General features: G+C 34.6%; 1 protein-coding gene across 1 annotated transcript in view; it reads left to right on the top strand.

Moving 5' to 3' along the window:
• Positions 1-27,005, top strand: part of LOC128223357 (uncharacterized) — a 42,544-nt gene extending 15,539 nt beyond the window's left edge. Inside the window, exons 4-8 of the mRNA XM_052932636.1 lie at positions 4,806-5,139; positions 7,738-9,950; positions 22,555-23,866; positions 26,728-26,787; positions 26,932-27,005. Coding sequence (XP_052788596.1) covers positions 4,806-5,139; positions 7,738-9,950; positions 22,555-23,866; positions 26,728-26,787; positions 26,932-27,005 — 3,993 coding nt within the window. The remainder of the gene's footprint in view (positions 1-4,805; positions 5,140-7,737; positions 9,951-22,554; positions 23,867-26,727; positions 26,788-26,931) is intronic.
• The last annotated feature ends 276 nt before the right edge of the window (positions 27,006-27,281 follow it).

Genomic DNA, 27,281 nt, shown 5'->3' with positions numbered 1-27,281 from the left:
AAACGACAGGCCGATAATACTTGACATAAAGATAACATGGTGACGGGGAGGAAGTAAATAAAAATATATGTAGACTTTTTAATAAACATGTATTTATTTATACATTCGAATTTTAGAAATATACAAAGCAAACATATACCATATGTTTGTGTCCGGAAAGACGCGGTTTGTTTTGAACAAACATAGTTTTTTATCTCATTTTATTACCATATTTCAAAAGATCATTTTCTTGCTTAGAATATGTGATTAAGAAAAATACTGAATCTATCTTGTCCTAGACACATGTTTAATGATTGCATTGTTTATAATAATCATGTCACTGTTAGAACACGATATTGGTGCAACCTTTTTCAAATCCCGGGGTGTTTATGTTGTTGGAACATTGCTAATACTTGTGACGCTTATCCTTGAAAATCTGTTTTCGCATTTCATTTTGATGAAAATCGGAACATGTTTTCTCGCTCTTGTAACGTATATAACATTAACTTATCATGTAACACCATGTATCAAGCCCAAAAACGCTGTTTTTAGCCATCTTCGACATGCTTCATCCCTGTTATGCCCCATATTGTAACAATCTGGGGAAATAACATATTCCCGGCTGTAACTGTATTTGATACTCGTAACACGTCTCGCAACTGGTTGTAATAAGATTTTATATTACAATATATGTGCTGTCACTCATGTAGTATCAACCTTACCAGGGTTAATAACCTGTAACAAGTCTAGAACAAGGATTGTTTTCACATGTTTGACATATTATACCCATTTACATCCCCTTTTAAGATAGGGTGTTACTCTCTGAAGAAAGAAAACAATCTCATTTGAGGCGGTTAATGCAATTGTTATACGTATAATAAGAGTAGTAGTGTGTAACAAAGTACTGAAAAGAAATGATTTATTTCCTCAGTGGAATATTGGGTACGCAGTTCCATTGGTAGCATCGGTAACATCGTGAAATTTTGAAAATAATAAAAGTGTCAACACAAAATCGAGTTTTCAGACTAGCGTCTAATCTAGAGTTATTTGGTTTTATGAGTAACAATGAGTAACATGCATGTTATTAAAGATTGTGAAAACTTTCTTTCCGACGTTAAAGACCTGAATACACTTCATTCAATTGGTTACATCGGCTACATCGTCTGTCTGGCTTTGCATTTTCTTGCTTCCCCGAACATAAGTTTCTTTATTCTGTACAAATTTTAATTACCAGAAATATCCGAATAAGGAAATATATTTGTATACTTTTCAGCCACATTGATATTCATATATATTACCAAGATGTAAATTCAAACATATGTGCCTTTTTATGCCCAATATTTGCCAATAGGGCGAATTTGCTGCTTAGGGCAGATAAACCAACGGGTGCAATTTGCCTATGTTTTTTTTCGAATCGCTTATATGGCAATTGAGAGAATTAATATTTTAAAATAATAAAATACATAAAATCCCTATATTTTGGTTTGAAAAGTACATTACACATAATGATGAAACTTATATTACTAACATATTATTGAAATGTACGTTTTAGTCATTCACTTAAGACAGTGTGTTGCATTAATTTCGAGAAGGCAATAAAACGTATGCGAGTCTTTCAAACCAATTATAATAAGACTGTCAAATTTATTTATAATATACACGTTCATGTCTAAAGCTTTAATAAAACCAAATTAGAATAAAGTATGTGCTTAAAGTTGCTAACTTTAAAGTATCAGCAGAAAAAGGAGTAAACTGATTGAAAACTATTTGAAAATTTGACCCGTTTCGTTGTCCAAATGAAAATCAGTTCGTACAAGACATCATCACGCTATTTCTGGAATAACGTGAAGTTTACAATAGAGTTGACGTTATTTTCTAATTGAATACTATTTAAGTCCTTTAAAAATAATTTCTAGAATAAAATAAAAATAAAACGTTCGGTGCTAAGTCAATGTCTCATTGAAAAGAAACAATTAGCCTCTGCATTATATGCATATCACATGAAAATATCACTGAGTCAAGGAGAGAAGCGATTGCATACTAACAGTATATAACAAAATTAAAAGGACGGTACACAGAACATTCAATGTGACAGCTATGTCTTCCTCACCGCAGACGGGCTCGACATATGTAACACTTATGCTTTTTTAGAATTGGCTTTAAGAAACGTATGTTTTATATTTATCCCCACAATATAGGCCGAATGCTTCTTATACGGAAATAACCATTTTGTTTTGATAGGTACTTAAACAGCTTTTTCGACTTGTAGGGAAATACATTCATTTTGTGGACAACTTGAATATCTGATAATCAGTATTTTTTATTTAAACTTTGAATGCCTGGTTACCTCATATTTTTGAGTATAAAATTAAAAGGTTTAATGTATAGATAAGGATAATTAAAATAACAGAACGATATAAGCTTTTTATGGCCTTTAAAGATCGCAAATTAGGTCATTGCACGTCCGATTGCAGTTGATCTAGAGAGAAAATAATACATATTTGTTATTAGCCAGCAAAAGCAATATCCTGTCAGTTTATAATTCACTTGGCATAAACAATTAGTATACTATTGTTAGTAAAAGTATTATTGGTAATATATCAGAGAACTCGCTTTAATAGGAGGGGTTCCTAAATTGGATATTTGATATAAAAAAATTGCCATCTTTTTTAGACTGAAACAATCCTGTACATTTTGCGGTGCTCGTGCTTTTTATAAGAAGTAGTGCTTTATAAGTAAATTTCCTTATTGCTTCTTGGGAAAGTTTCTTTGGCTACGAAGATATTTCTAATCCAGACTAAAGCAGTTTTTGATACTCAGAATATAAGAATCGAAATTATTCAACGGAGATCATCCAAAATATTGTATCATCATCGTCGTTGTCCACGCGGCCATTGCCTAAATCGTCATCGTCGTAAGCCTATATCCGTGAAAGGTGTCTTAATAACAAATGTTGTACGATTAAAAATATTTTCCGATGACAAGGTTGCAATGGTACTTGTGTGTGTATACAAAGTTAAATGTGACCCACTGACTGACCGACCGACCGACCGACCCACATGTCAAATGCGTTAGTAGAATGACTGAAACTATGGTCTTATTGAATATTAGCATAAAAATCTAAAATAATTTGCAAAGAAATTCATGAGCAAGCATATACTTTTTTAATATAAATGTTATTTTTTTTACAATTACATAACTTATACTAAAAAACGTAGCAGGCTTAAACCCTTTCAACGCTTTAAGCGCTTTGATTATTTCATGTAGATCATTATTTATGTTTAGGTTGGAAAAATATGAAAAGTTTATGGGCTGATGTTTAGAATACTTCATAATTAGGGCGGTTCTTAAAGCAAATGATGCAGGGTGTTACATATGGTGCAGATTTAACATATGGTACCGAAAAAACACTCTCAATAAAATGTTATATCCATTAATTTTCGTTGTATTGTAATAAAAATATGACATAAACAGTATTTATATAACTGAAAACGTTTTGCCGTGTTGTAGTTTTCCTGAAAAGATGTGTAACTTTTTTATATCTAACATCATAAAATTGAAGGAAGTTTGTCTTCCTTCATTTTTAGTATTGTCAAGACAACAGACCTCAATTTAAAACTATTTAAAGCTTATCTACTAACATTTCTAACGTATTTAATAGGAAAAAGAACAGTTTTTCCCAAATATTCGAAAACACACATGCGACTCATTCCAACTTATGTAACCACATTTTACTGTCCTAAATAAAAGTAGTTTTATTCGTTGATACTGGTGTGACCAATGTTACCAACAAATTAAGGCTTTCAACAGAGGAAATGTGTTTGTTTTTTAACTTTCGAATAACACTTGTAGCTCATTGTAACTAATGTAACCACAAAACTCTGATCGAATGCCGTCCTGAAAATTCAATAAGGTCTTTTTTCTCAATATTACTGACGTTTCAAATGCTATTGCGTAACTCAATATTTCACAGAAGCATAATCCATTTTTCAATTTTTTTATACTTATTCTCATTGGAACATGAAAATGTGCGCTGTAACAAATGTAACTACGAAATCCGATAGTTCACATAGGAAGAACTCTTTTTAAAATGTTTTGCTTTTTCAGATTTACCGTGTTCCACTCTGTTACATCGCTTCTTATGTGTAAGAATTACAACAAAAAATTCATAAAATCGGAATCATATTAATGATACAGTGATGCTACACTGTGTAACATGGGTTACAGTAGACATAACATACGATTTTATAAGTCTTTACCCTTGATATGTGTAACAATTGCAAAGTTTCTACAAACTGTAATTATATGCATTTTCAGGGCGCTTCACCATGTGAAACCCTTGTTACGTTCATGTTTTATGTGTTACAGAGGGCGGAAAAACGTCCTGACTTTTGTTACACGATGATACTCTTGTTACGTGTAGCAGTTGAAAACACCTCCACACAACGAATTTATTCATGTAACATGATCATACACATTTTCACTTTTATTTTACATTTGTTAAAATGTAGAAAAAGAAAAAACGTCCCTATTTTACAACACCAAGCAAGAAGACGTAAAATTAATCTGTTGTTGAGGCTCTACACTGAGTAATTCATAATTCATATGTTATCTGTAAATAACACACACATAAGACACACATGCACACACATTACACAATACACATTTCTGGTAAATCAACACGTCTTTAGTACGAATATCCAAAACCTAATATATTTACGGTTATGTGACATGCGAAGTAGAACAAGGGATTGGTGCAACAATAATCAAATCGGGGTCTATATTTGTTGCATTAACGTTAGATATTTATTTCATTTAACTTTCAGTTGAAGACCAAATCTATAGATCCCAACTCGGAATTGCTGAAATATATTATTGAAGATACTACAATCAGAGGCATTCAAGAAATAAATGAACTTGCTTCTGCTAAAGAAGGCAAATACAGCGAACACGCAAGTGAGATAAAGGGTGACATTGAGAAACTCAGCGATATGTTAATGTCCAGTATAAACGAACAAGGTGAGAGTGTCATTAACGATATAACAAAAACATTTGAGAGGGCAAAACGCGAAATGAGCGAATTTATTGGATGTGAACAACAAAAGATAATGAACGAAAGAGGGGAACAAAGGGAGGCCAAATTAACAAAAGCAAAGTCAGGTAAGACTCTTTAAAATAGCATTCTCTGCATTACAGCACGTGGCGTATGTCCAATGGTACACGTTTGAATAATTGTTATGAAACATTGTTCTAAGTAACAGTATCACAGAAATGATTTTTAGAAACGAGTACAAGTAATTTTGAATGCAATATGTTTACCATCTGCCATTTATTGTTTTAATTGAATGCCGTCTTTATTGATAAACGAGTTTGGTACATGTGTGGTCTGTGATGTTTATACGGTTGTGTTAAAGCCAGCCTTTGGCGAGCTTCACGAGTAATATTATATAAATATCATATGGCAGCATGTGTGACATTGATATTGTCAACTCGAGGGCAGAATGTCACCCGAGGCGTTAGGTGTAATAAAACATATGATTTTAAATTGCAACGAATTTAAGATTATTTTAAGCACATTGGTCGCCATAATGAAGGCGCTTACTTATTCGTGCCAAATTACGTCAGTATCAAGTTTTACTCAATGGTAAAATGTTAGAAAATATGTGAGGGTTATATTACAATCGAAACGTGCACAGTAATGTGACAAACGTTTATCTTCAATGGTTAAACTGACCGTATGATTATGGTTTTAATGACATAGATTCAGTTGGGTGAGATAAGAAGGCATTTTGCCTTAGATGAAGAATAATTGTTTTACTTTTTATTACATTAATCTACTAACGACATCGAATTCTCATAAATTTCCAAAGTATATTACAAAAGGACGATTTACTGAAGTCATATATCCCGTTGAGGTCAGTGTGAACACGATACAATAATTGTACACCGAACGAGACGTGATACCGGTCGTCAGAAAAGCGTCTAATTATAATATGCATTTTATTATATGACCCATTCGCTAAATTCCATCTTTTAATAAACTTGTTGTAGTAATACATAAAACAAAAGTATTACAATGAATCGTTACAAACTGTAGCTAATGAAAATAGAATGCACCTAAAAAGGAAATTAATTACACTGACATTCTGACATTCTGACAGTCATATAGCGATCCATCTTTATCGTAGTATTTCAATGCCAAATTTGGATGATAGTATATATGTTACACAGTCATTTAACACCAACGTTCAAAACATGACGTCAGAAGCAATTCATGAATATTAGATTTGTGACATTACTTATTTTATCACGCATACTATTATTTTGCGAGTTAAGTCAAGTCCACAGTAAAGGTTAATCGCCATCATTCCAACTAGCCAGAATGGAGGAATTGGTGACGTTCTTGTTCCTCTTAATAATATATTCAAAAGCTTTGAAGTAGTTATGTAAGCATTGATGTTTTAACGTGATATCAATAATACCGTTGCAACCGTATGGAATTTTAATATTATTCCACGAAACATATTTATCATGTTTTGTGATAGGTGCTTTATCATTGAGCCTCGCTATTTATACAGTTTTAAATTTAACATATAATTTGCATGGTTAAATGGAATAGTAAGCATTATGTTTATATGGCCCCAGAGAGAAATATAGAAGTCGCACTGTTCGTCGGTCCCCAATTATTACTCTTGATTACTCAGGTGTAAACTATTCAGTTTTATTCGAGATTCAAGAAAATGTACTTAAGTATGGGAAGGTGGTTGTGATTTCATTTCAAACCTTAAGATCACACTTCGAAGTCAATGTACCTCAATACAGATTTCACAGCTGTTTTTATAGAGCACCAAGGGACATCACAGAGGTCAAGGTCAAACTTGGAAGCCAGGGTTTCACAAAAAAATTACTTTTTGTCTCAGCCATAACGTTATAAATGTTTGAACATTATTATTGTACAGCAAATGTAGAAGGTGTGTGACGTTCATAGCAGCCCTGCTTTTATCTCTAATGTCAAGGTGACACTTGAAGGTCACCTTATCACATTATTGATGTCATGGCAATATTTTGTATCTCTTCCATATTTTTTAAGCTCTATATAGGAATTCAGTCAAACTGACAATAGTTTTGTTAGCTGCATGGAAATGTATGTGTCATATAAAATTTGTGATCTTACCTGAAAGGTGGTCAAGGCACTCGATTAAATGACAATAATTGGTGTCACAGCCATAACTTTAAAACTACTTTGCATCTCATAAATAATGTTTTTCTTCAATCAATCTTCACACAGACTTTTAGATCACTATTTGAAGGTTTTTATTGGGATGTATTTAATTTTAATGAAATATTTTTTTAAAACATGTAACATTTCTTGTTAGGCAATACACTAATAACTGTCCGTCTAACATCCCCGATCGGGGACATTTATCTCTTTCCTAGTTGATGACAACCTTGTGCCTATTAACAAAGATGTTACTGATCTTGTTTACTGTGCTATGTAAATTAGCATCATTTCGAAACAAAATCTGTGTGTTTTCCTAAACAATAGTTTACCAAAATAAGCAAGTAATTTTCTGATTATATATCAAATTATCAACTTACTCGTTACACAAATAGACACGAAACCATAATGCCAAGGGAAAACGTTTATTTTGTTTATTTCTGACTAACAGCATCAAGTAGCATCAACATTGCTGAGTGTTATTTCTTGTTCTTATTTTCATTTTGAAACATCTTAATCAAATAACAATAATATTCCAGATTTACACCAACAATTGCTCAATCATTACCAGGCAACGTCTGTCCGATTGAACATCCGATTGGACATCGACGCAGCCATAGAAGACATTTATGAAAAGCCCAAACTTATATTGAAGAACAATAAAGACAAAGATGGAAAAATAAAAGATAAAGAAATATCAGAAATGAATGATATGTTTCTGAGTGAAAATGGCACGATGGCTAAAACAGTATTCGTGGTGGGCGGACCGGGCCAGGGCAAGTCCTCGCTGTGTAAAAAGATTGTCCATGGCTGGTGCGAACTGAAAAAGGACGGAAATGAGAAGACAGAGAAAGACAACATGTTAAGCCAGTTCGGGTTCTTATTCTACGTAAGGCTCCGAGAGGCTGCTGATCAATGCAAAATCAAAGATATGATAATACAATGTTTGATTGAACAGATTCATTCAGATGATAAAGAGTCAAAAGAGTTGTTATCAGATATTTTGAAATCAGAATGTTGCCTTCTTCTGCTTGATGGCTTAGACGAGTGGACACATTGTCTCAAATGTAAGCGTGATGAACGAATTCCTCATGTTGAAACAGGTTGGAGGAACTGTACAACATTAATAACAACACGACCATACAAACTAGCGGAGTTGAAAATGACCCGCTTACAACTCGGCAATCATGTGCTGTTGGAGGGCGTTCGATCACCTAAGGAACTTGTTCGGAGAATACTTGAGGAGTTGGAGGAATATCAAGAAATAAAACGTCCAAATACCTGCGTTCAAGACCTCAAAACAAAAGGACTGTGGCATTTCAGCGATGTTCCAATCGTGCTTGTTCAAATTGTTTGGCTCTGGTACAGAGACCAGCTAAAGGCAAACATGTCTCTGCCTGAAGTTTACGAGAAAATAGTAAAAGAAAGGTGGTGTGAAATGAACGACAAGAAAAAGATAGAGGACAGCGAACTTCCAGAGGAATTTCTTTATTCTTTGGGCAAATTAGCTTTCAATAAACTGTTTTCAGCAAATGAGGACGAGTCCATTGTTTTTGGCATTGCACAGGGTCAGTTAGATGATAAATACCAACGAGAATCTCTTGAGTCTGGCATCATGTCCTGTAGTAGTAAAAGAGGTGAAAGAATGGCGTCTTATCAATTTTTGCACAAAACGCTTCAAGAATACTTTTCAGCATTGTATTTGGCGAAAAGCAGCAGATCAGATTTGCTCAAACATTGTCAACACGTTCAAGTCGTGTATAGACATAACAGGAGGGAAGGTGTGCTTAACATGCGTCAAATGTTCCTGTTTCTATGCGGCATGAATATTACTGCTGCTGAAGTGTTTTCGAAGTCATTAAATGAACTTTTTACTGCATACTCTGAAAGAGACGGATATTCAACCAAGAAAGCAAGAGATTTCCAGGATATGATACTGCAAGGCTACGAGGAGGCAGAGAGAAGCAGACACACCACAGCGGAGTTCTGCCTGCAGCATGTTGTCCTTGATTGTGATGAGTATGATTTTTATGATGATGATGATGATGATGATGATGATGATGATGATGATGATGATGATGATGATGATGACAATGATGATGATGATGATGATGATGATGATGATCGATTACGAAAACAGAAGTCAATATTGAAACAATGCTTGGATAAAAGAAAATCAACTATTGTATCATTATACATAACGAAAAAAAGCCGCCTCTCTTCTTTGTCTTCTTCTCTTCAGGACAGCAATGATCCAAGTGTTCTAGATTTAGAGATTTGCAAGAATCTAAAATTTGTTGTTTTAGTGAATGTGCCATATAAAGATATCAACCAAATGAATTTGAATGGATTATTAGAATGCCAGATAGAATTCGATCATCTTCAACCAGCTAATAAACTAGTATCGTCATTTCTATCCTCAGATTTAACATGTTTGAAAACACTCAAATTGTACAACATAGGCTGGGAAAGTAAAGCTGACGAAATAATATCCAAACTTCAAAATATTGAACAACTAAGCGTAACATGGAAGGAACGTTCCCCAAATGATTCAAAATTCGACCTTGAGCGCCTTCGACATCTCGAACACCTCAACGAACTCTCATTAAAGCGACTTGCTTTGTCCGACGTTGTTAATCTACAGATGCTCGATCTTCACAAGTTAACGGTCGGCTTTGAAACACAAGTACGAGCACCACAGTTGATGGCGGCGTTACTAGCACAAAGTGACGATTCACAAAGTCCAAATCTGGTAAGTGTTACAGTAGAACTTGAACTATTTTTTTTCAATTTTATCAATTTATCGTATGATAGAAAATACGAAATTTAAGCATAAGCGTTCAAAATGAATACCAAACCACGATCATTTTTTAGTGATTTATCAGCCCGACATCAAAATCAAGATATTGCCAATCCTTTTATATCAGTTCCCCTTGATTTTGCAACATGACATGAAAAAAGTTATACACCATTTTACTATATCAACTCGTCAGCAACATCACCTTTTCCCTGTAGTTGTTATTGTTTTATTGGACCTATATAATTTAACGACATCTGTCCGACAGCAATTTTGATATCGTTACCTGCCTAACATCGGTCGAACATCGGTTATCAGCATTAGCATTCAACTTTGAATTTGAAAGTTATTAACTCGATGTTAGGAATGATAAATATAGATCAGCTATCTCAGGCTTGCATTACATTTTTAGACTGAGTGAACCACACAAATGTCCGAAGTGAGTGTGTCGTGTCGGAAGCCAAAAACGTATGATCATTCCTCAGTGAAATCAGTGGTTTTGAATATATGAATTGTTGGCTTGCTTTTTTCAGGAAATTGGTATGACTAAAATAGGCTATTTTCGCGAAAAATACTGAAATAACAACAGTGAAAAATCAAACTGATATTTTCACTGCAAAATAAGGAGTGAAAATATCAACTTTCAGAACTACTTTTAAAATCCATTGTAATAACTTCTTCTTGATCGCAACAGAACACTTCACTTAGAACCAGGAAATATTGGCAAATAAAATATTTAAAATTTAAAGGAATGTTACAAAAGTTTAAAAAAAAAGATAGATTTGGAAATCAAAAACTTACCGTTTATGAGATAAATCGTAATCCCGCTTTTCAAACGTTTTCTTGATCTTGAAACTGAAAGTCCGAACATTTGCTTTCATACCAAACAAATTACAGACAAAAACAACTATTCGAACATAAGAAGAATGTTATATCATTGTTCCAATATATTTTGAACTGTTTGTCGTTGTTATTTCGTTATACGAGCTTCCCGAAATTTCACAAAACAATTTACAGATTTACTGATATTTTTTCACCCCACCTACGCCTCAAAATTTGTCAACAAACTAGCGGGGTCCTTATTAATACCTGGAAATCGACTTGTCTTCAAGAAAATCAGACTAGTCTCTGACAGTAAGGTAACTGAATATCCATGGATCATGAAACACACTCTAAAACTAAGAAAAATGTTTTATATCAAATGATTATCCGCAATTGTTTTGCTAACACATTCGACCTTTCAAATTTTCGTTCCATAAATGGCGACGTAGAAATTAAGTTATGTATTCATGTCACACTTAAATAAAAGTGTTTTCGTTATTTTGGAACATGCACTTATAAAACTTCATTGATAACCGTTCATAAAATCTTTGCACTAAAAAGGACCGTATAATAAACTATAAAAATATTATCAGAGAACTTTTTCTAAACAAACCGGAAATAGGAAATTAACAGCTTTAATTTTGCATGAGGGGCGCCCAACGGGTAGCTAAGTAACTCCCTTTCAAAAAAGGAGGTAATTAAGAAAATAAATTAAAATTCTATACCACACGAAAAATAAGCATAAAAGAAACAAAAAAAAATGTTTATTTCAGTGTATGATTGTACTTTATTCCACTCGTGATTATCTCACACTGAAATAAACAAATATCCTTTATGTAATATTTCTGAAATAAAGTTTTTCTAGGGAAATCATTTTTTTTTACTAAAATACAAAAAAATATCGTAAGTTTTTTGGCGAAATGAAATTATTTTCACGAATATAAGATTTTGATGAAATTATGAAAATAGGGCCTTTTTTGGCGAAAATAAGATTTTGATTAAAATTACGCAAAATATGGTTACTTTGGGCGAAAGTTATTTTCTCGTAAATAAGATTTTGATTAAAATACATATATATAGTTATTTTCGTAAAAATAACATTTTGATCAAAATCAGAAAATATAGTTAGTTTTGGGCGAAAATCAAATAATATGCGCAAAAATAAGATTTTGATATAAATGACTGGGTTCCCATGCTACATTAGTTTGTTTCTCAGATATAAATTTAAGTTTAACTGCATTTTTTCTAAGATCAATATCTAGTTACTAAGTTTTAGACTCTATTTGTCTACACAGCGATTACAGTTAAAACCTAAGTGATCACTTGTACTGTGGAACATAATTGCAACATCGTTTGCAATTAATCATAAGTGATCCGTTATTCATACCCTTATACAAACAGTATTTTCATCGTCAAAGGGACCGTAAACGAAAACCAAAAATAGCAGAACAGACCAGAACAGAGGTCATATCTTAAACCATTACGGCTACTCATCATAAAGATATACACTTAGATAAATACAATTGTTAAACAATAAGCAATACAAGAGTATGAGTTGCTACATATGAATGTCAACAAAATAATACTTGAATATTAAGCAATGCATGAGTTCATAAATATGAAACAAGAGAACAAATACTAATATTTCATAGCATCATGAATATTTTAAAAACAAAAAGAAAATCTGGCAAGATTATTAAGTTGTTTTTTTTTTAGAATTTAGCAGTGAAATCATCTTGGAAACACTTGGATTTCTCCAATAAATCTTTTTAAGGTTGCCTTTTCTAAGTTCTACATAAAGTGCACATTTAAGCAATAAAATGGAACACAATGCCATTTGAGTTGCAAACTTGGCATACACTTTCATGCCTTTCAATACGGCTTCGTTTCCGTTTATAGGTTAATAAATTTATTATAAAAACCCCTTATGCTGACGTGTCAACCGTTTGATGATAACCTTCATACAGCATTTATGATTTTGTTAAGCATTGTAACTTAACTTTTCCATAAAGGTAGTCTACAAGAGTCACTTTCATGTTTTATGTCATTTATACGAGCAAGCGAAATGTCAAATATAGGACCGGCCTGGGACCAAAGTTCTATTAAAATTGTCAGTTTTGGCAAAAAATGTATTACATTTCACAATTTCTAGCAAATTACCACTATAAGTGAAATGCATTTATCTTGTCCGGTTGGGCAAATATGTCATTATCTGGTTTTTACAACGTCTTCCTATTCAAAAAAAGTTTTTAGCATTCCAACGAGGACACAAAATGTCCACATTTGGTAAAAAGTTGACTGCAATAACTTAAATATCTGCAAAGATGTGTAGAACTGCACCACTTAATATTTAAAGTGCACTTTGAATCCAGGTCCAGTTTAAAAACTTCGAAAAATGGCATTTTTGGCCAAAACGCCTTAAATTTACAGACACACAGGCGCTTTGATAACAGACAATGAACTAAAACACCTGACACAGACTATAAGATTCAGATAGTTTTGGTAGCATTTATGTGTGTAGGACTTACTGAAGATGCTTTCCCATCAAAAAATGCATAGACACGTTCGGGATCAAAGTGTTATTTATGGCAAATTAACATTAAATATATGCAAATATCTTGTCCGGTTAATCAAAAATCCCATTTCCTGGTTTCAACAATTTTCGCCTGTTTTATTGTGTCGTCTGCATTAAGTCCTACGGTCCATTTAGGTCGAAGATTTGACTGCGAGAACATGGTGCAAAGATGTGTTGAACTGCACCTCGAAGCCATTTCAGTTCTTGTTCCTTAAAACAACCTCGAAGAAAGGCTTAATTGCCCGAAATGCCATAGAATTACAAACACACAGGCGCTTGGATGACAGACAGTGAAACTGGAGACTCTGACACAAACTATCTGATTGAGCTAGTTTTGGGTGTATTTATGTATAATGTAGGAATATTCGAAAGTGTTTTTCATACAAAAATTGCGGGTGCAGGTTAACTTTACTGTTCTCGAAAATATAAAACGATTGAAAGTGATCAGCGACTTGAATAATAATATAGGGGTTGTCGAGACTTAATCACGCAAAGCATTCATTTTATGAACATATGTAATTAAATCATGTTGGTAACATTTGCAACTGCACCTAGTTGAAATTTGTTATGAAAACTTTCGTATTTAGGAAGTTTGACTAAGGAAGATGCCCGATATGTAATAGAGAGAGCAGTTTCTCGTTTATAACTACGTTATAATGGAATATACCTATTTATCTTTAATATAACGAGAAAGGCACTTGTTTATCAAAATTGAAGTGCATTAAGGTGCAAATAGGCGATTTATAAATCGCCTAAAAATCTTGTTTTTGTAAATTGACGTATTTCGTAATCGATGTCATTTTCATATCAACTTACTTTTTTTAATAAGAACTCTTAGCCTCAACCATCGACTTTTATTAATGTTGGCTATTCTTTTCTGTAGATTGTTTTTGTTTTCTTCTTTTCTTCACAAATATTATTGAACAGTTCATTACATCCAGCAACTCTGGGATATCTTTTTGCGACGAAGAGTCGATAGTATTAGGTACTTACCTACTAAACAAAGGTTCCTGACTGAATCAATGCAAACAGACATGGCAGTAACATATATGTCCGAGGATAGCCAGACCGACTGGTTTCTTTCCAAATCAGTCAAAGTTTTTCGAATAAATTATTATCGTCAAAGGTCAAAATATTGTCGTTTCAACTACTCCGAAAAGTTGATCAGAAATCAGTATGGACTTTATGTTGTACCAACCTTGATACGCCTTCACTAATTGGCTGAGCTTAAACTTTATTTATTTTTCAATGAATGTTAAGAAAATTATATTAATCTACACAAAGTCACTATCGCTGGCACGGTATGTTTTATTGCTGTGGGGGTTGTAGACCAAACACCAAACTCACATGCGCCAAGGCCAGGGATTAAACCAACAAAGGGGTCGCCTCTTGAGAAGTGAGTGCCCTGACCACTGCTCTAACCGTACAACATGTTGGCTTGTCATTGGCTTATGTATTCAGATCGAGACTTTTGGCGCGCACTTACCAAATTAAAAATGTCATACAACTTATGATAAAGCTGGTTGTACCTTATATAATCTAGTACAACAACGCGGGCATTGCAGCTTTGCACACGGTCAATTCCTTTACAAAACATACATGTTGGGGCCCCACATTTCAGGACAAAATACCATTCTCCGTTTTGTGAAATGATTTATGAATTCGCAATTTGTTTAGATTGCTTCTTCTAACAGTATTATTCTTGATTTTACGATTGGGAAATATTCAAAGCTCAAATCTAGACGTATAGGTATCGTTCTGTATTGGTATGTTATTGGAAAATGTTTGTAATCATTGTTAAATGGTAATTAAGTATCAATTGTTTACATCTTCTTTCGGTATTGCACGTTAGAGGGATCATGTTCCTGTGATCTTTCGCAACCGGCGAGGATGCTCAACCACCGAGCTATATGGGCTGCTACAGAAGAATGACCAAATCTGTGTATTTATTGTGTGTTATCGTAAATACAATTACGATGAAGAAAATAACTATTTCCTAACCACAGCTGCTCACATATTACAATGATGTATACTTGTTTAAAACGACAATCACACATGCGTATGATTCTATAAGCATGCACATACTGCACCTCAGCACGTGAAAATAAATAACCCCTTTTGTTTATTGAAAAAGCATTTTACACTTTTTAAGCTCATTGTTATATGAATGGGTGGCCTTTTGTCTGAGATTCTTTATAAAACCTTTATAGTGGTTTCTTTTTTTAAAACTCTTCTCTGAAACTGCATGACACAGACCATTAATATTTGGTATGTCGCCACATGAAGTGGTCCTACTGAATTTTCTTTAAATAATGCCTTTGGTGTCAAAGCTATCCGCGCCCCTGGGATGATATTCATTAAACTTATTGTCTTAAAAATACAAGGGTATGTATATTACATAACGTTAATGTAAAAAGGTATCTAAGATATAAGTAAGTTAAATTATCGCATGACCAGTGAGATACTTAATTTTGATCTAAGTTGTTTTATTAATACCAGCCCAGAGGTCCCAGGTTTTCTGTATGTCTATATATTAAAATCTTGGAAAGTCTTCTCTGAAACTACATTTTGATACTTGGTTTATGTAGACTCGTGAGGTGGTTACAAACTTTTTCATCTATAGCAACTTAAAACTTACATAGCAACCAGTGACGTCCTTAGCACCGAATGACTTCCTTATGAGCTCTTCACTTACTTAGCATCCAATGATTTCTGTTGCAACCTGATAGATTCCTCAGCAATTACTTTCTTTTTAGTAACCAGCGACATTCTTAGCAAACATTGAATTTCTTAGCAACCAATTGCAATACTTTCCATAACAATCACTAACTTACTAAGCAACCAATGATCTCCTTAACAACCGGTGATATTATCATCAACCGCATCAGACTGCCTTCCTTAGCAACAGAGGACCCCCTCGGCAACCATTAACTTACTTACCGACCACTTTCTTCTAAAGCAGTTACCTACGACTTTTTAGCAACCAATGGCTTCTCAGCAAGTAATTAATACTTTAACAACCAATCATTTCCGAGCAATAACCCATAATAAATTGTGTCAGAAAATGCTTTATTTCGCCGAAAAGTGTTTGAAACGCTTTGAACATTTGAATTAGTCAAAAATATGTTCAAATGATGATCTGGTAATTACTATTTTGAGTTTTTTTGTTTTTTTTTGCAATGCTTAAACAAATTGTTAGCAGCGTAAAGTCTGTTAGTTAGTCCCTATTAGATTTATCTTATATTTCTTAAAGTATTCTATTAAATGATCAATCGGAAATATTACCTAATGGTAAAAATCTTTATGTGAGCTGATCATTGTCATGCGCAGAATCTGTGTTTGGAATCATCACTCATTATAACATAATGCACCAGTCATTTGTAACCACGGCCCCCCAGGTCCGGGGAATAGCCGGGACTTTGACTTTTGGGCCAGCCAACCCCGGGTAAAATCCCCGCCCTGCGGAGACGAACTGATGGTTAAACCCGGCCAAATGCCCCCACACCCCAGAGACTCTATATAAGGCCCAATCTCGGCTTAATTTGGCGCTATGACAAAACCACAGCGGTCACCTGGCCCTGCGGGGCCACCTGGAAAGTTAAAACACGGCCCTTTTCCCCGGCTATCCCCGGTATGCCCCCGGACCTGGGGGGGCGTGGTTACAATTGACTGGTGCATAACATACACACGCATAGCGGTTTTATTTAAAGACATCATGTTTCAAGTTAATATAAGTTTGCAGCCAAGAGAGTATTGTAATGTAGTTTTTCAGATAAGTATGGAATTGTCAATTTCATCTAAAAGAAATACACTCAGATTTTTCATTCAAATACATCAATGAAACAATTTTAAATTGTAAAATGGATAATTTAAGAAGTCAAAATGCTCGGGGAAGGACGTAATTTATGGTACCAACTTTGGACTGGTAGGTAGACTTTCTCTATATATTTTGCAAACAAAAAGTCCAGAATGTGGCGAAAAAGATATTCTTCGATCGGCATCTTAGTTTGGTATCATAACTTTGGTAAGATAAACAATTATTGAACAAATTGTGGATAACTATGCAATGTTTACAAAAAAAACGTGTTGATTTCATGTTTTCGTATTTTCTCGGTAACTGATATAGCATGTCTATTTATTTTGTAACTGTGCTTACATGTATATATTCCTATTCTTCAAACTTGATGGTCATCACTTGATTGTACACGTTTCCTGACCTATATTTTCCTCCTGGCTTCTATATTGTTTATTGCAAGCACATTACTACCAGGTGAACCAGGCAAACGAAGGTACCAGAATTTGTAATTTACCTTACAAATCCGCCATTTTGTTTGCAGTGAAACATGTTTCTGACTACATGATGCGAAATTAGCACCCCACCTTCCTGAATATAGAAATAACACTTTCTATACAATTTAAAGGGACTCGTTCATGTTGTTTTTCTAAAATGCACTTTTTGTATGACGAAATAAAGTGTGGCAAATCATAAGGAGTGTTTTAAAAACTAATCTACCAAAAGCTAGAACCGTTCAGCAAACGTTGACATTTGCTCAAATATCGTCTTGACGACCACAATTTTCATTAGCGTCAGTATCGCGTATTGTCACTTTATAACGGCTGTGTTGTTGCGTGATTGGATGATTTACATTATCATGTGATGTTATCAACGTATTGTTAAAAGGTCAAAATATCATTCATGTAGGCATAAGTGCTGAGATGGACTAGTGGTGAATGCGTCGGTTCTCTAAATTTTCTTGACTTGTCCTTGTGGGTTCGCACCATTTAACCCAGAATATATTTTTTAACTATAAGTGTATTTTACATGCAATGTCGATATCATGGAGTAAACTAATGATAAGATAAGTGTTTTCAGATGCAGTACCGGAAACAAAATGTTTGGTCCAAAAATGAGCGAGTACCTTTAACGTGGTACTGAGGAGTGAAAACGTTCATTCTTTTCTGTAAAAATGATCTTCTAAAACTTTGATACAAAGTCAGTGCAGTTAATGGAGTAAGGGAAGTAACTTAAAGTTCTTTAAACTGTTATTATTGACTTGTGTCAATTACTTCCATAAATAGAATCAATAATCTGACACTTCAATAGTATACATGTATATATGTTGCGACTTTTAACAATAGGTTGGTTGTATTATTTATATATTGTTGTTTTGCTTTAACCTTTCTTTTTACATTTAAGAAACGAGCTGTTGCTTAACGTCTTGGGATTTATTGATACAAATGATTACATTTGAGGTTTAATTGAATGACGAGTTCTTATTGAGCTCGTGGAGCTGATTTCTTTTTCAATTGTGACTTTTATCATTATGGTACTTGCTTAGTAAATGAATTTGCAATAAATTATGTTTGATGTTTCTTGAATAACTAATAATTAAGTTTTTAACTGTTTGTAGATTCGGCCTGTGGCAATAATACGGTCGCAATAATTGTCTTAATTCATAATATATAGGGTCAATACCCAATTCCTGTCTGTCTAAGATTGCCAATTAAGCACAATCATCTTTGAATTCTTGGTATGCTAATATTCTAGCGTAGACAAGGGGGACGCACCCGCCCCCCCCCCCTTAAATCGTCCATGTTTACTATTAATTTCAATTTAGGAGAACAAAGTGCACCAAAAATGCACCATTACGGATTAGAAATTATTAACTGCCGACACTTTAAACCAAAACAATTTCGGTTCTGAGGGGGGAGCGCAAGTCAAAAGGTTAGGCCCTAAGTTACGCCCTGTCTATCCTCGAATCCTAGATCAATCCCTGGTATCTTTATGTTAAGTGAGTGTGCAATCACACTATATCTGGTAAATGCACTGAGGATGTTGTGTTTTTCATGTCATCCATGTATTTCTCAGATTTTAACTCGTGTTGTGTTAACTGTACGAGTCCAGGTAAATTATTTATTTCAATATATAATTTTTAATTATACATGTACAATAAAACTGCGATCGCTCGAAAACGCCGGGGTCCGAATTAAAGGCTCGAGGGAACCGATGTTTCGAACGAACCGAGTTTCATTTTTCCAGTCTGTTGTGAAGTAGCTTTTATTTTATTTTAAGTTTGAAGTCGTCAAACCGACTGCTTACTACAACACCGCTTGTGTGATGCGTTGTGGAAATCGCTCATATGTTCAAAGGCTGTCGTATATTAAATGTGAAAGAAAAAAATAGAAAAAATAAAAATAAATAATTAATATGTTTATTTCTACAAAAACACATTTTCTAAAAAAGCAACATTTAAATATGACAGTAAATATTATTGCATAAGTTTCGCAACGTCAAGGATTGATGATTGGCGCAACTTGTCTGTCTCGCGAAACTGTTCATTCGTAATATGGCGTTATAGCGTACAAAGCGTCTGAAGATCACGGTCATCATTCTTTTCAGAGATTCTGATGTTGGACCATATGGTAGTGCTTTGTAGAACCTTATTATTCCTAGATCATATTCTTCACAGGTCTAGGAAAAATAGGATCCTTTTCTTTACAGTTTCAAATTATGACATATATGATTGACCAAAATGGTGGTAAGCAAGAGAATCATATTATTCACAGATTTTGTCGATGACATTGCTGATTAATAAATTTGATATTAAAAATGTAATAATAAAAAGAAATAAAAAATAATAAAAATAAAATAATAATAATAATAATAATAAATGGCATGATAAAAGTTATAAGAAGAAGAAGAAGAAAAAGAAGAAGAAGAAGAAGAGGAAGAAGAAGAAGAAGAAGAAGAAGAAGAAGAAGAAGAAGAAGAAGAAGAAGAAGAAGAAGAACAACAACAACAACAACAACAACAACAACAACAACAACAACACATATACAACAACAACAACAACAACACATATACAACAACACATATACTTAAAACTACCCTTTATACAAAAACCAATTCTTAAAACTAAAATGTTCTCTATATTTACACTATCGTAAATGCTCGACCACATCAGGCAAGCTCGGAACAGAACTATCTTTAAACCAAAGCTCTTCTAGCACTGCGGTATTCACTGCTTGCCGATGAAAGCGTTGGAAATACTTTTTCCAGTACATCTGTCTATGCCAACATAACTCACGACATCAAACACAATGGCACCTTCCTTTACTAGGCATACACCAACTATAACGGTGCCAAAAAGAACCAATACTATTTCTACTCATACCAATAATACCGGTACAGCAACAAAATAAAAAATAAAAATAAAACTATCTCTACAACAACCGCCATTGCGCCTACAGCTGCAGCCAACTAACAGCAGCAACAACAACAGAAACGATAACAACATAATCAACGATTCTTTATGACTAGACTATATACAAATTCATGTATATCAACAAAATATATCTGCAATATTGTAAATAGCAATCTGTGACAAATGTGACTCAGTTGTAAAATTTACTTTTTTTGTTAAAGAAATAATGCAATTTTTGACCTGTCAGGAATGTGATTTCATGGTACAAAAAAAATGTGTGACAAATGAGATCTTATTTTTCCCAGCTGTGAAGAATAGGGTCCTATTTTTTCAGATGGGAAGAATATGATCTGGGAAAAATAACGTCTTACAGTGCTTTATTCATATTTGTATTACTCATTTACATTTTTCACAATTTACTTCTCATCATTAACTTTAAATTATCATTAAATTATTGCTTTAAAAGGGATTTTTACCGAGTAAGCTTAAACTCGTTTTAATTTTTCATGTTCAAATATCGTTAAGAAAGTTCAATTAACATGCTAAGTCACTCTCGTTGGCACGATGATGCGCGAGAGTATGGTCTTGTGTTGTGGTTGAAACCGGAGAACCCGGAGAAACCCCACTTGTCCGCTTTGGTGACCACCAACCAAACTCACATGCGCCCAAGCGCATATAACTATTGGGTTTTCGTTAGCTGTATGGTATTTTTTTATGTCCAAAATCCAATGTCGTGCCAGCGCGTCTTTCATTTTTCAATGTCTAATGTCTAATGTTGTATGTTTAGCTTATTTCAAACAACTGTTTTCGTTTATGCTCCGATTTCCCGAAATGTAGCTCAGCCCATGCAAGTCAAAATAAATTTGTATATGAAACATTCCATTGATAATAGCATCAACTGAAAAAGAGACATTTCCTAAAATAAAACCTCTCTAATTTTAACATCGTCCGGGTTGTCTCTTTTAAATATCGGTACAAAATTATCCTTTCCCCAGGAGATCCCCCTTTACAATGCATTGTTTTGTATATTATGAATAAAGCTTGTGCAATTATGTGAAAATATAATATTTTTTACTTAGCGCTGACAAATTTATTCCTTATATCATATTCATTTTGTGTGCTACCATTTGTATTTGTTGTGGTTAATGTTGATGTTGCTGCTGCTGCTGCTGCTGTTGCTGCTGCTGTTGCTGCTGCTGCTGCTGTTGTTGTGGAGCCATATAATGTGTTGAATTGGTTTTACCTTATTGGTGGTTGGTGTTGGTTATCATTTTTTAATACTGTTTATTATAAAAAAATCCGGTTTCTTTTGCTAAATTTTATCCCTCCTGTTTTGTTTTATTTTGTTACATTTATTTTTTGAGGTATGAGATTCTCTATTTTCCTGATTTTATTGTGTATTTTTATTAATATTATAGGATTTTTCTGGCATTATTACCATTTTCGTTAAACTTCGTTCAATTGTGATGTGGCATTTAATTTTTTATGTCTTTGGGGAAGCTCAAAATATATGATTTCTGTTATTTATTAAAGTTCTTTGTGTCCTCGTGCAGGGTTAAAATAACCTGTGCCAAATCAACATCCCTTTTTTAAACTGCAAAGATAATAGGGGTGTTAATGGTAATTATGAACAAATAGACATGATCAAGTGACTTATTTTAGCAAACTCATTTAATACCTTTGGCTGGTCTATTCATATTATTATCGATCTGGTAATCATAGTATTCATCAATGCGTGAATGCTGTGTAAATACATGTATGGTGTGCAGGTGACACGTTTAACGTTTTAACAGTTAAACAGTTGTATACAACGTGTATTGCTATTCTCTAGAAACGTTTGTGCCCTTTCGTATCTGAGAAAACCTGGTCAAATATTGCAATTTATTTCGTCATTTATCGAACGACTAATGATTTTGTTACTTGATTATTTACTTACTTTGTTAATTTGACATTTCAGGATGGGCGCCTTTTTTTCCTTAGGAATGTTACATTGGAAAAACTGATCATGTCAGCAGGAGAGTTCAGACGTCTCGTTAGTATTGTGATACAGTCGGGACATTCTGTGAACTGCATGTTATCGACCTGTACAATAGAGCCTGAGGAGGAAGTGAAACAGCTGCAGGTGGAGATGGAGACCCACCCCGCTCTTCAGATGGTTGCTCTACAGGCCGCCTCAGCTGACTATACAACACAAATTACATTACGTGATACGACCATGTCAGCAGGAGTGTTCAGACATCTCGTTAGTATTGTGATACAGTCGGGACATTCTGTGAACTGCAAGTTATGGGGCTGTACAATAGAGCCTGAGGAGGAAGTAAGACAGCTGCAGGTGGAGTTGGAGAACCAGCCCGCTCTTCAAATGGTTGCTCTGCAGCCCGTCTCAGCTGACCATACAACACACCTTACATTACTGGATACGACCGTGTCAACAGGAGTGTTCAGATGTCTCGTTAGTATTGTGATACAGGCGGGACATTCTGTGAACTGTATGATATTTGAATGTACAATAAAGCCTGAAGAGGACGTGAGACAGCTGCAGTTGGAGATGGAGAACCAGCCCGCTCTTCAAATGGTTGCTCTACAGCCCGTCTCAGCTGACTATACAACACAAATTACATTACATGATACGACCATGTCAGCAGGGGTGTTCAAACGTCTCGTTAGTATTGTGGTACAGTCGGGACATTTTGTGAACTGTATGTTATCGGGCTTTACAATAGAGCCTGAGAAGGAAGTTAGCCAGCTGCAGGTGGAGATGGAGAACCAGCCCGCTCTTCAAATGGTTGCTCTACAGGCCGTCTCAGCTGACTATGCAACAAACATTACATTACAGGATATGACCATGTCAGCAGGGGTGTTCAAACGTCTCGTTAGTATTGTGATACAGTCGGGACATTCTGTGAACTGTCAGTTATTGAGCTGTACAATAAAGCCTGAAGAGGAAAATAGACAGCTGAAGGTGGAGATGGAGAACCAGCCCGCTCTTCAAATGGTTGCTCTGCAGCACGTCTCAGCTGACCATACAACACACCTTACATTACAGGATACGACCATGTCAACAGGAGTGTTCAGATGTCTCGTTAGTATTGTGATACAGTCGGGACATTCTGTGAACTGTATGTTATTTGAATGTACAATAAAGCCTGAAGAGGACGTGAAACAGCTGCAGGTGGAGATGGAGAACCACCCCGCCGTGAAACTTTTGACCCCTTTTCGGCTTGATGTTCGCAATAAATGGTTTATTGCGTTCCACGTCAACGTAAAAGGTAGGTAGCATTCTCACAATTACTTGAAACATATGAATGATGAAAAGATCTAAACTGAAACTGGCTGAGAAAGCTAAATATGTTCTGCTAACATTTAGAGTTTCTTCATAAAGCCATTTTTATGTCGATCTGCGAATCATTTCATTTAGCAGTTATCACGATAGAAAACGGATCAAATTAAATTCTTGTTCATCACTTATTTAATAAAATGATGATGTTTTGTATATATTTTGCAATTGTAATTAATGTGCAAAAACTGTAAATGTATGTATTTGAACATCATGACAAAAAATGCACGTATCATCAATATTAATTCACCTTGTTTCCGTTTTATGTTTAACTGATGATTTACTGATAGTTTTCATATTTTCAAGCCCTTTTACTGAAAATATGGAATAATGCTGCCACTGGAAATAAATGCATATAAAATGTCTATAATAATGTCAGGCTTGTATTTGCAAAACGTGTTTTCCTAACACTAGTTTCAAGTTATAGTGCACATCATATATAACTTATATTCAAGAACCACTTCGCCAAATTTCAAACTTACAGCAATTATACACGAGCGCGAAGCACGAGTAATGTATACTTTCAGACACGAGGGTAGTGGGTGCAGTAACTGTTTTCACTATACTGTCCGAAAAACTGTCAAATAGGTAACCTGTGTATTGGAAAAAGGTTCGAGTTTATGCTATTAAAATGCAGATTTTGCACGGTTTCACAGATTTTATATGAAGTTTATGCATACATGAAAGAAGCGAAATATCCATATGGTACAAGTAGCATGAATGATTAAATTAATCAACTTGTTATTGTGAATTAGACCACGCTCACTCTAATCCAACCAATCGGCATTCGCTATTTCATTGCTCCATTTCTCATATACACGTTGTATAATCAGAAATATATACAACTCCTAAAACACGATCTCTTCGAGGCAAAATGGATCACATTCGATGAACAGTTAAGCATGAAACTGTATTGATAGGCCAAGAAAAATAAACTGTAATTTATCAGGCAACTATTTTTAAAACGTCTTTCATGGTTTTATAATAAATATACTTTAAAAGCAAGTTTTGCTTGTAGGTATCTGTTTCGTCTCAATGAAACCTTAACACCGTAAACAGCGGGTATATCAGATAAAGAACAATGAAAAACGATCCAGGGCCAGTTGCTACTTGTTTATATTGATCGTGGTGAATTCCGTCTAAAAGTGTAATATGAGAAGTAAAATGACACAAGTATAGTTTTCTAAAGCCTTATTTAGTCGTTTACGACACAACTTTTACTCCCACCTGGTATGGGTCGGGGCATTGGTGTTAGTGTATTGCGGTTTATCTTATAATGTATAAATACTAAGTAAACTTTATCCCCCAAAGCCCCCTCCCCCTATGCCAACCACCGTGCCATATTTACGAAAAACAGTGCATTGTGCATGATGCTGTTCTCATTTTAGATATATTTTACTTATCTCTATTAGCAGACAGTAGCTTTAGTAAGAAGTTCAATGGCGATAATTATACATCAACAACAGTTAATAATACTAAAAAAACATTACATCTTTTCCCACAAGCTACAAATCAAACTATAAGTGCATTTTTTGTATAGCCATACCAAATCAATTGTGTTGGTTTGCTTTATTCAATCATCTGAAAATCTTTGAAAGCGTTATTGAGATAAAAACGTGAAAACTTGAACCCTTCTGATGTTAAAGAAAAATTACAGATACTTTGCATGTATATTTCAATATCAATTACATTAATGCAGAAAATAATATTCGATTTAGTTTTCCGACCACCCGTTTAAAAAACATTCCGTCCTTGGACTCTTAACGGAATTCCGATACGGCAATTCCTTGCAATGTGTACGGTAAACATTAATTCTCTATCCTTAGAAAATTCGTGATTGAACACGCATTGTCTGCGGTATGCAAAGATAAATGGCATTTAGATTGTATGAGTCTTTCGATTGAAGAACACAAGAACCAAACCTCCTCGCTTTAGTTCACGTGGTCTAAGTCAGATAGACACCTCGTGGATGTACGCTCGGGTATATATGTCATAGATACGTCCACGAGGTGTCTATCCTATACATATGAGTACGGCCAGGCCAAACTGATTATAAGTTTAGCGGCATCGGGAGAGTATGTCGTGAGCTTTCAAAACAATACTGGTCGGGTATCTCAATAAGGCCACGTTTTCATGTTTTTCTTCATGTGTTTAACTGAATGCCGACTTCATCAAATATTGGCTTGAACCGTCTTTGGTACATGACGACAATGATGAGGAAAATACAATGATAATGCGACGACGACAGCTAAGATGATGATAATGATGATGCGATGACGATGACGACAATGATGACATATCGAATAATAATCATGTGACAACGACAAATAAGACGATGATTATGATGATGATGATGTAATGACGAAGACACTACTTCTTATTACAATGACGATTATGATGATGACCACTCCTTTTTGTTGTTGTTGTTTTTGTTGTTGTTGTTTTTGTTGTGGCTGTTGTGCTGATAAAAATAATGATGGTGATGGTGGTGCTGGTTGTGGTGGTGGTTGTGGCGGTGGTTGTGGTGGTGGTGGTGCTGCTGGTGATGATGATGATGATGATGATGATGATGATGATGATGATGATGATGATGATGATGATGATGATGATGATGATGAAATGATGTTGATGATGATGATGATGATGATGCTGATGATGATGACGGTGATGATGATGGTGCAGCTGGTGATGGTGGTGATGGTGGTGTTGATGATGTTTTGGTGGTTGTGATGGTGGTCTGTTCTATTTTCATGTATATGAAATATAACTAAATGCATCTGCTCTGTTTTTTAGAGTCCACGGAACCGGAAGTGACCCTACAGGCTTCCGGAAGGGACTCCTCTAGCTCTGTCGGTAAGTTTTAGTAAATTTATCTTAACAGCACATTGGTTGCTTCGACTGGAGAATTATTTTTTTTGTTAACATGTTGAGGACTTGTTTTTTGTTTTATTTTCATAAATTTGAAATATAACCACATGCATTTAATCCATTATTCAGCGTCACCGGAGCCGGAAGTGTTCTTACAGGCTCCCGAAAGTAACTCCCATATCTCCCTCGGAACATTTCACTGATTTGATTTAACAACATGGTGGTGGTGTTGGTGGTGCTGCTGGTGATGATGATGATGATGATGTTGAAATGATGTTGATGATGATGATGATGATGATGATGATGATGATGATGATGATGATGATGATGATGATGATGATGATGATGATGATGAAATGATGTTGATGATGATGATGATGATGATGATGATGATGATGATGATGATGATGATGATGATGATGATGATGATGGTGCAGCTGGTGATGGTGGTGATGGTAGCTCTGTCGGTAAGTTTTAAC

The sequence above is a fragment of the Mya arenaria genome, chromosome 17, assembly GCF_026914265.1.
Source record: "Mya arenaria isolate MELC-2E11 chromosome 17, ASM2691426v1".
NCBI classification, from domain to species: Eukaryota; Metazoa; Mollusca; class Bivalvia; order Myida; family Myidae; genus Mya; species Mya arenaria.
This window is presented reverse-complemented; position numbering and strand designations above follow the sequence as displayed.